An 11,652-nucleotide genomic window follows, 5' to 3' on the forward strand; every position below is an offset into this window, starting at 1 on the left:
TGTGGTGGTTGAAAAATACAGGGGGAGTCTTTATGGCCCAAAATAGTGATTTCAGACTACATTGGTAATGTAATTCGACAGGCAAATTACAGTAACATTTTTAGCAAATTTCTTTGAAAAAATATCGCAGGCATAGGGCCTAGCTACGTATACAGTATTTTCATTTTACAGTACGTAGTTTGGAACGATATCGGAAGTGGGGGTGCTGGCAGTGGCCTGCTATTAGGACTACAATTTATTTGAAAATATCTTGGGTCCGATCGTCCACACCAGTTGGGCCCAATCGTCTATCACCCGAAGTTTTCATTACGATTATCAAGAACGTACACGATCTATGCCCTGGGCTAGGCTTAGCTTGCTGTCGTCACTCTGCTACGTATACTACACTACAATCGCATAACAAAGAAAGCGACCCACGTGGTGCATTCTTAAATATTACACACATTATTTAATTGTATTAGACGTTAACACGATATCATTGATTGAACGATCTAAATAGGCCTACCCTTGCATCGCAGTAATACTGAACTAGGCCTAGCTTAGGCCTCATGTTTTTGTGGAAAGCTAGATAGTCGTTATGTACCCGACAGTCGGCTGCCTTTATATTTTCACCTGTTTTCAGTTTGCATTCAAAGGGTACATTGCTGGGTGCACAGCCAACTGTCGGGGATATAGTACCTTCATATGACTACTCATACGTATACAACAGAAAAAAACGTCGCATGGACTAAGTAAAAAATGGAGATCTAAATGAAGAAACGATGTATTTCACCAAGTATTAAAACATTTTAGTTTTATTTTAGGCCTTCTTCAAAATACCTATGCCTACAGCAGATGATTTTTTTGCCGTAAGACCAAAATAGTTTCATCCATGCCGACATTCCGGTCGGTTAGCGTGAGCCCTGACTGAACTCTGCAGAAACTTCACATCGATCTTCGCATTGCGATGTAAAACAAAATGTCGGAAAACTTTTCTTTGACGCATGCGCATTTGCATAAATGTCTACACACACACATACACACTACACACAATAAAAAACATAGGAAATAGCAAGAGTGATTACAATAGTTCCTATTGCATTACATGCATAGGAACTAAAAATTAGATCTGACAACTCCTGACCTTAGTCTAACAAACTGACTAGGCAGTGTTTACATACAACATGGTCTTTGAAAGTATAAAAAGGCAGTGTTGAATTTCTGGTCGATTATTTGAGTAGTGTAAAGTATATGTATAGGTGTAATTTTTGCCCTACCAGACGTGGAAATGTACCGAATACTCAGCACATTTGAAAACAACTGCGAAAAAAACCGCAAGTTGTTCTCGGGTGGGACTCGAACCCACGATCTCCAGATCACTAGCCTGGCATCATACCTCTAGACCACCGAGCTTGCGCCTGATGGCCAGGGTTGAATTCGAGCCCAAGTAAGCAGCGGGTACTGCAGTGTTGATAGTAATTGTTATTGTCGTGATGTTATAATAAACAATAACTGGATTTGCGTCAGGAGAAACATGTATAGGTGTAATTTTTGCCCTACCAGACTTGGAAATGTACCGAATACTCTCAGTACACTTGAAAACTGCGAAAAAATCGCAAGTTGTTCTCGGGTGGGACTCGAACCCACGATCTCCAGATCGCTAGCCTGGCATCATACCTCTAGACCAACGAGCTTGCGCCTGATGGCCAGGGTTGAATTCGAGTCCAAGTAAGCAGCGGGTACTGCAGTGTTGATAGTAATTGTTATTGTCGTGATGGTATAATAAACAATAACTGGATTTGCGTCAGGAGAAACATGTATAGGTGTAATTTTTGCCCTACCAGACGTGGTAATTTTTGCCCTACCAGTAGTGTAAAGTACAGCAATAATTAACTGCTATAGTACTACTAATTCTAAAGGATATAAACGTTTAGAAATGCTCGGACACGCAGGTACAATTCTATGTATTGTTTTAATGTTGATTTCTTACAAACACTTTGTTCATATTCAATATGAATACAAGCATTATATAGCAAGCAGATATATTATAAACACTAATTTTACGATATTCTATACACACGATATGACGTACTGTTTAGGCTGTGTCTACCAAATTCAATAGCTTTATATTTAAAACGATCAAAATCAAAAATGAAAGTAAAAATCCGAAAGGTCTACTTATTAATCCCAGATATAAGAAACCATGGGATTCACCGATAAGTTTGACATAAGATCGTATGAAACAAACTCCGAAAAAAGAGATACAAGCCATTATTGATACCAATAATGAATCAACAATGGCTTGTGTCACTTTTTTCGGAGATTGTTTCATACTATCTCAGATATTAAGATAGTATAATACATAATCCAAGTATCGAAATGCACGCCATTGTGTCGCAATTCAATATTCAACATTAATTATGTCATCAGAAATGAAAAATTATCCATATTTGCAAGCTTATATACACAAGTACCAAAAGTGTTCGACTAATCAAAACAACACCTACTAGGGGTAATGTCTCTAAAGACTTTTGACAGCATTGGACATCTGGTGATTTTATTGGCTATAAATGCTGAGTAGACAGATTTAATTCTATGGGAACCAAAATAATTTGTGGTGACAGAAAACAAATTATGTGGTAACAGAATTAATTCTGAACACAATAGACAGTAATAATTCTGTGGTACATAATTACTGGATTTATGTTAACACAGAATTTATTCTGTACATATAATATAACAGTGTAATAAGTTTGTGGTACATAATTATTTTCCGTTAACACATTCAGATAAAATTAACACAAAACGAACACGGAATAAATTCCGGAATAGTTTTAAAATATAATTCTGCAAACACATAATTATTTCTGCAACAACAGATGCCTTTTAACGAACATAAATAGCAATGTGCCAAATTGCACCCCCATACTATTACGGTACTGTAGAGTGTTATCATTATAGACTTCTTGGATGGGTTACCAATTATTAATGGGTTATTATTAAAAGTTTTACAATATATGATGCTTATTTGTTGTTATTTTCCCAATACTTGGCTACGATTTTAATTTTTACAGATGGGCAAAAGCCTTCCTGCCCCACCCTAAGTTATGGCCTGCTTTTCAATTTTTGCTTTTCTGATGTGGTTTTTAGTTGATTTTCATATTACAGTACCTGTATAATTATGTTTTCAGGATGTCAGCTTCAAAACACACCTAGTTTTTTAAGATGGTAATTAAAATCCAAAATCACTACAGAAATCAATTTGTAGAAAAAAGAAATATATCCCAGTACTATACTGGCACTGACATTGCATAACTTTGGGAACCAGTGTCCAACGTAGTATGGTTTTTAGACGGAAAAACATAAACGATACTTCTACACCAAGATCAATACAGAAATCAGTAAGAAAAACATATATAAAAGTCTACAGCACCCAGTATTCTAAGGCGGTAAGCACCCATGCTATGCTATGAAAACTGCAATATAAGTAACTTTATACTAAAAGGGCAAACTTAAAATATTAAAAGCTTTAAGGAATATTAATTACAGGTTATAAATTATTTAGAGCTGAAAAAATATTTGCTTTTCTTTTATTTTAACACTTGATTTTGTACTTGTGTTAATTTTTTATATTTGCTGAATTAAATAATTATAAAATTAACAAGAAATATCAATACCAACATACACAAACAAAACAATGTTAACATTGGAAGGATTGTCCTTTATTGAATCAAATAATGATATATTATTATATCAGAAATTAATAAATTAGGAATTCCTTTTTTTCCACAAAAAAAAAATAATTCTATGAATTCTCTAAACCTAGATGAAACTAAAACATCTTGTTTAATATACTGTACCATATTGATTATTGTTACCAGCAATCATTTTTATGTTCACAGGAGATACACATTCATAACAAAAAACTAAAAACCAATCCTATATACAATTTCTAGATAGCACTTTCATTTTCGGCTCTTCAAAGGTCAATGTTGTCCACATACAGTATGACATATAATAAATGCCACTTTTATAAAATAATGGCAATGTCATCTGTGAGGTAGTTTTACAACCAATATTAAATAATGAATGCAGAGTTTTGAGTGGCCCTACATCTGGATTAAGCTCAAATCTATTAGATAGGGGAGACATTTTTTATAACTTGATCAGTGAATTATTTTTTTTACTTAGAAAAATGGTTTTGCTAAAAGCATCTAGGCAGAGGTGAAAAATACAATAAAATTTTATTGATGAATAAAAACTAAGTAATAGAGGGTGCCTATTGCTTTCGCCCGACCATAAAGAATGCGCTGCTACAATGTAATAAGTGTAGTAATTGGATGGATGCTTTAAATTTATATAATCGAGAAATAAATATAAATTTTCTTTTTGGGAATTTCAAGGCTCCAGCAGGCATAATAAAAATAAATGCCAAAATTATAGTATATTTTATCCTCCTTGACCCTCTGCTGGCGCCAACGCTGATTACAAGACATATTTTTAATGTTCATTAGACCCATAAACGCCCAGGGTATTAATCTAAATTGCTGATTTATGTTACGCAGAATACAAGACAGGTATTTATATATTACAGTATTTTAAATCACTTAACTAAAGCCCCTTTCAGATAGACGTAGCAATATTGCGGTAAGGATGCTGGCATAATAATCGGTCTACACCCTTTCACACAGCGCCTTTGTTACCACAATATTGTTGTATTCTAATGGCTTCCTGTCTGAAAGGGTACTATAGAATGACGTACTAATATTGGCGGTTTAAATACCACCACACAATTTATTTGTTTATGCATAAATAATAATCATTTTAATTTAGTAAAGCGCCAATATCACTAAAGCGAAGTAAAAATCAAAGGCTGTGAGCATGTCCAGATGTTAAAAATGTGGGTTTTGAGTTTGGTCTTAAATATAGCAACTGAAGTTGATTCGGTAATGTGTTTTGGAAGGGAGTTCCAAAGTGTGGCAGCTGAAAATAAAAATGATCTGTGGCCGTAGGATTTGGTGTTAACTCTTGGAACAATGAGCAAATTAAGGTAAGAAGAACAGAGGGAGGATAAGGCGACATATTTAGGAAGGAGTTCAAGTAGGTAAGTGGGCTGTTGGAGTCGTAGTGCTTTAAGAGTTAGTAGCAGAATTTTATACTTTATTCATGACTTAATTGGAAGCCAGTGCAAATTATAGATGGTATGTGCAATTGTCTATTGGTAAGTGTTATAATACGTGTGGAAGTGTTCTGGAGGCGTTGTAACCTGTTCAACTGAGCTTTAGGTTGGGCAGAGAAATGCACACACCGGCTTGATTGCCGAAATACCAAGTAGACCCTTTAAGACACTTCAAGCCAGTAACCATTACCGCAATATTGCAGCAATATTACTAGGGTGCAAGGTGGCCTAAAGTAAGCTGGCATATTGGCGTATCAACCGTTTCAGATAGAAACCCATGCCAGTGTGCTTACCGCAATTTTGCGGTATTGCAGCTCTGTCTGAAAGAGGATGAAGCCTCTCTATTTTCCAAAAGAGGCAGAGATTCTGTGTTTTTATCCTTGGACTCTGCAGATATCATGACTCACCACAATTAGGCTTTGTTCATAAGGGCTCTGCCCTTCCGCATGAGAAACAATACTTATAACCCTTGGCTGCATTAACAAAAATGTCTTTTGCCAATGATACATATAGATATTTTTTAGCCTCAAAACCATCAATATTGTTTAATTACAAAATATGGTGTATTACTTACTGGTTTCAGACAATGTAATCTATTGTTTTTTTTCCATTGTTTATATTCCACTGTTAAGTTCTGGTTGCAGTACACTTCCTTAATTACACTCGTGCTGAGTATATAACAACTATACCCACCTTGGAAGTGTTAGGCATCATTAACACTACCATATTAAAGTTACACTGCTGTTAAAAGTCAGTGGAACCAGTCATGTCACATATATAAAACAATAATAATTATACTAATAATTTGTAGCCTAAATTCAAAAATAATTCCTATTTTTAGTGGTAGCTGCTATGTGACATTTCATTAATTAAGAAGACTAATTTATCCTAACAGTCTTGTTGGCTTTTAATGCATCCCAAACTCTTTATTAGTCGTGTTTGTTTTACTAGTGGTTTAATAGGTAAGGAGTAATACATAGGCATACCTGTTCCCCTGTAACTGGCCAATGTCTGAAAAGCTATCAATGTCTATTACGACCCTCTTTGTAGCAAATCCATTCTAGTACATTGATGCTAACATAATTAGCTAACGATAGAGAAAGTTGGGAGACAATGCTATTGAAATGCACTGAATCAATACTGTCATTCAGTTATCCTCTTTACTGATGACTGAAACAAGAGCTTCATCCATCAAGTCATCATCAATGGGACAAGGACTTGCTTGATTACTTGTACCACTCAGGGCTGCTGGAGATTTAACAGGTAACACAAGTGGTGAAGTGACATGTCCCAGAGGTGATGAAGCCACAATGCACAGTGGTGACTGCACTATCATGCTCCTAGGCGAAGTGGAGCCTGGCTCAGTTTGTGTGTCACTAGAAGGATTTTCAGGCTGTCCTGCTTCTCTTTTCTGTTGTCGAATCTCTGGAGACCTACTGTTTACAGAATCCTGATGATCATCAATAACAAGTGGTTTTCTTTCAGAATGTCCATAAGCATCACTTGGCATTGGACTTAGAGATTTACCAGTATTTCTTTTCTTCAGAATGCGAGACACAATGTCTTCTTCAACTTGTGGCACATCAGTTGTTGGCTGACTCCTGGTTGAGGGCTGAACTGTATTTCCTGATGTCTCAGCTGCTAAGGTAAGGCTATAATTTACTGTTGTCTTTCCTGTCACTGAGTGTGGTGCCATCAGCTTAGAGCCAACATGTAAAGGTTTTGGGTTGGATACTATTGATGGGGTAGGCACCCTAAAATGAGTAACTGTGGATTTTGATGCATCCCCGTCATTACTCTTACTTTGGTCAAAACTGTCAAGTGTTGGTTCTGAATTTTCTTCTGGTACTTTTCTTATGCTTACTTTGTGATTTTGTGTTTCCTCTTTATTCTTTGCAATATTATTTGAGTCATGGATCATCTTCGAAGATGGATCATCTGAGCAAGTCTCCTTTGTCATTTGATTTTCTAATTTGCATACATCAGAAGATATGGCAGAAATGGCTGTCTTTCCAGTACTATCTCCACCACTGAAGCTTCCACTGCCACTGGCACTACTAGTTTTACAACTGCTATTCAAGTTACTACTAGTACTTTTAATGCTTGTTATATTGTTATTAGTACTTGTTTTTACAGTCATTGTTTGCTTCTTGCTGGATTCTATGGTTATGTTGGGACGAGAGATCACAGGCTGTGGAAAAGAACCTTTTCCTGGTACACTTAAATTCTGAGTCTTAGGAGAACTGGTGGATTTAGGAGCTTTGCTCAAAATGTTAGGTTTTCTAGGCACAGGACTTTGTATTCCGGCTGTCTTAACAAATGATTTCATTGGACTGGATGGACTCTTCTGCAATGACTTACAAGGAGAGTTTTTTTGTTGTATCTTATGAGATGTTGGAGATTGTACTTTATTTGAAGGACTTGAAGTTGGTAGAGCTCTTGACAAATGTTGACTCATTTTGTTTACTTTTGGGCTTGAAGTTGAAGATGGTCCACAGGTTACAAGTGATAACTTAGTGCTATGGCCGACCGTTTTTGAAAAAAGCCTTGTAGTACCTGTCTTACTAGTATTTGAGAATGTGGGAGATTTTGAAGGAACTGTTGAAACAACCTTCTGCTTTTGAATCTTGACAACAGATGGTAATTTAGTGAGTAGGTTAGTCTTGTTGTCACATTCGAGGGATGATGAGCGAGGCCTTGGAGGCTCTGATGCTTTCTTTAATTCCACTGCCTCATTCAGTTCATCTTCTGGATTTTGCGTCTGGGCTTTCATTTGCAATACCTGAACAATTGAGGTTAATGTCCTAGCACGAAATGGAGACTTGTTTTTCTTTGGACCTCCAGCACTTGATGGTGATAAAGGTGTAGATACCGGCCTTTGAGATGCTGTACTTGAAGACGAAATTGAAGGTGATAATGTTAATGGTGGTGGTTTTGACAGAGATACCTTCGTTCCAGAAAACTGCTTTGATACATTTACAGTTTGAGGTGTTTTTAGACTACTAACACCACTAGACGTACATTTGTTCATGATTTCCGATGTAGATTGTAATGTATACTGCCCCTGTATGATTGTTTTTGAACTTGTTTTACTTGAGCCAAACCTTGCTTTCTGTGTGACCAGCTTCTTTGCTAGAATTGCCTTGGTGGCAGGTGAAGAGGTGGACTTTTTTAAAACATTCACTTTTTTCAGCACTGATTGCATCTTATCATTATTGTGCATTGTTATTGTCTGTGAAACATCTCTAGATAATCCCTTCTGGGGTACAGTTTTCTTATTGAAAATTGTGCTCTGTTTTCCCTCATGCCTAAATCCAATTGACTTGGAAAACTCTTCTGATAAAACTACCTTTCTTTTCTCCACATTTAGAGACTTATCAGATGATTTTGAGCCAAATACTTCAAAAACATTTCCTCTTTTATCCGTTGCACCTTTTCTTTCTGGGTCTTTCTTAGGCTGTTGATCACTAGCTCTTAAACTACTTGTCTCCCCAGTTGCGGGAGGTAGTCTAAGTGTTATCTTGGTAGGTTTAACATTGGCTGGCATTTGGTTAACCTTCTTTGGCTCTGCCACTTGTGTCTGTTTCTTTGGTTCTGAACCAGTACGACTAAACTTTATTTTTAGAGGATCTGAGGAAGCAGTCATTGTGAAACTTCCTTTTGTTTGGGGTTCCTCAGTTTCAAGTCGACGTTTCTTCTTACCTTTCCTTGGGTGATCCAAGGAAATAACATTGCTGCTGGACTCTTTTTTCTTGGCTTTTCTTTTTATTTTCTTTGGTGGAGATGGGGAAGTATCTGAAGATAAAGAACTTTCCTCAATATCTGGTTTAAAATTCTTTGGTTTTCCTTTGGACTTAATATGCGGTTGCTTGACTGGTGTCACTTCTAGAACAGATGGCAATATTTGTTCAATCATTTCAGCTTTGATAACTACTTGATCATCTGCACTTTGGCATCTGTTATTCAATGGTGGCTTGCCACTAGACAAAAGAGGATAAGAAGCAGATAGTGGATTAGAATGAAGAAAAGAAGCAGAATCCTTATTTATGTCACATTTTCCAAACACTGCAGCTTCATCAAGGAGATTTACATCATCAGGATCCAAATCAGGAAAATCCTCATTATTAGCATCACCGACAGACAGGAAGTTATCAGAAGAAAATACATTTTCAGGTAAATCCTGAACATCAACAATGTTCTTTGAACGTTCAGGCAAATCTATTTGTATGGGCTCTCCAATAGATAGAGTATCTTTACTTTTACTTTGGCTATTCTTTGATCCACTTTTGTAATCCTGTTCTTTCCAAGATGTTTGAATGGAAGGAACTGTCCAGTGACTAGGGCATTGCACATCTGAACTTCCTGAGAGTTTTTGCCTTTTAGTTGAATCTGTAAAAGTACTTAATCCTGGTGATGTCATAAGTACAGATGTATCATGAGCAGACAAAAGCTGATTTAGATCTGCATTAGTTGTAGGTGGCATAGAAATATCTGATACAGATGACCCTCTGGGAGATATCTCTGGTGTTAGTGTGGATATTTGTTGTTTGTTGGTATTCTGGGGAAGAAACACTGTATCATCACTCTCACTGAGCTGTCTTGGGGATTTACTGTCCGACATTGATCTATTTTTGCGCTTCAAAATTGGTAAGCCCCCAGATGTGGTTCGGTCTTGTCGTAATGCCTGATGTCCTCTGTCAGAAGTCACTGGTAATGGGTTGGCATTAGAATTATTAGAACTGTTTCCTGCTACTGTACAACTTGTTAACAGCTCTGCTAACATTGGGTTCTGGGACTTCTTTGATTCTTCACTAGATTTACTGCGTTCTTGTACTTGAGGGCTGACATTCTTAGGTGCAAAAAATGTAGCTACTGAATTGCTTAGATCAAATAAGATACTGTTTGACATCGATTTTCTTGATGTTCCAACTCCTATTCTGCCGGAGGCAATATAGTTCATAGTAGTGGATCCTGGTTTAGGAGAGACTCCTCCACTAGATCCTTTCCCAGGATTTTGTGGTTGGGAGTTTTCTGATCCAGGTGAAAATTTAGCGGGAACAGCTGAAGAACTCAAAGGTTGTCTGTATTTCTCAATATTTGAATTTGCAACCTTCATAATTGCTCTCATTGTAACAGGTATTGACATACACCTGAAAAACAAAATAATATAAGATGATAATTAGCTAAAAAAATTTATCTATAAAAAAAAACAAAAAAAAAACATTATCATCAGAGGTGCTAAGTTGGGAGAAAAAACTTCAGTGAGATCTGGTTTATTGAACTTTCTTAATATTTTATTGTATTTTTCTGCTTATGAACTGTGAATGTGTTAAAGGCCATGGTTGCATGGTTACTGATTGTTTTGTTAATTTTATTATAATTTCAAAATATATTTGGTAATATTATGTAGTGTCAGGCCTCGAATTTTACGGCGGCCATCGCGACCATTGCCGACGGTGCCCTCCCAGTTGGCCTTGGTGCCCCTGAAAATGAAGCACGACAGCGGCCACTACTTGCCTGCCCTTTTGCAGCCTTGGCCTTGGTGCCCTTATGGCGCTTAATATAGATCTAAATAAGAACGTTCAAATCTTGAAAGAAAACACGAAAGCCAAAAACGTAGGTCACCTAGGCCTAGATAAGGGTGCAGTGACAGAACATGAGAGAATTTCCATGTGTGTTGATATGTGCGCATGCGTCTGACTCGAGTGGTAATTGCAGTAAACATGTGCTTGCTGTGCAGCTAGCTTTGGGTGAACTGACGTCATCGTAGCTCAAGCGTGTGAAATTAACATACTTGGTTGACACTCGACTAATCTAGTTGATGACGGCCAGTTTAGAGGTGTGGCCTCCTCTCCGATGCTCTCAGCAACAACATCAGATATTGTAGGTACTTCTTGAACTTTGACTATTTTGTTTGCGATCGCCGACCGCCCCAAAAAACTAAAAGTATATTCCAACATTGAATCAATAATAGTTAATACTCTAAACAAAGTCATTATGACTATTGACAACGATGGCTTGGCTAGACCTAGCTTGCCTAGGCCTGGCCATGAATCAAAGCACTCGCAAGAGATTAATACAGAGGCTAAATCAAATTTTGCCTTGGTGCCCTTTTTTATTTTGAAATTTTGGCCTTGGTGCCTTTCCATTTGGCCTTGGTGCCTTTCAAAATCATGTCATACCGGAGGCCGCTGTACGGTTAGAATGGCCCCGGAAAAAAAATGGCCCCGGAAAAAAATGCCCCGGTAAAAATGGCCCCATATGACAGGTAGGTAAAAATGGCCCCAATAATCAAATTCTGTATTAAAACTGATTTTCTTGATTCAATATATGCATTTTTTGTCTTAAATAATTCAGTTTTTAAAAGGAATCTAACATCAAACAAATTGCCATTTACATTTTACTTTTTGCAAGAATTAACATTCAATGATAAAATATTCAAAGATACCCTCTTAATTTCACAAAAGAGTGGGTTCTTTTCCAAACAAATACAT

General features: G+C 36.9%; 1 protein-coding gene and 1 non-coding gene across 2 annotated transcripts in view; both read right to left on the reverse strand.

Moving 5' to 3' along the window:
• Positions 1-1,319: 1,319 nt before the first annotated feature.
• On the reverse strand, positions 1,320-1,391 carry Trnat-agu. Its single transcript has one exon. It is a non-coding gene; the product is annotated as a tRNA-Thr (tRNA).
• Positions 1,392-1,932: 541 nt separating this feature from the next.
• Positions 1,933-11,652, reverse strand: part of LOC117119471 (mediator of RNA polymerase II transcription subunit 1-like) — a gene marked incomplete at its 5' end in the record, with an annotated part of 111,568 nt that continues 101,848 nt past the window's right edge. The window contains 1 exon segment of the mRNA XM_033264307.1: positions 1,933-10,308. Within this exon segment, the coding sequence (XP_033120198.1) occupies positions 6,306-10,308 (4,003 nt within the window). The 3' untranslated portion in view covers positions 1,933-6,305.

Source organism: Anneissia japonica, unplaced genomic scaffold, assembly GCF_011630105.1.
Source record: "Anneissia japonica isolate Jap-2015-1 unplaced genomic scaffold, ASM1163010v1 scaffold654_len163719_cov168, whole genome shotgun sequence".
NCBI classification, from domain to species: Eukaryota; Metazoa; Echinodermata; class Crinoidea; order Comatulida; family Comatulidae; genus Anneissia; species Anneissia japonica.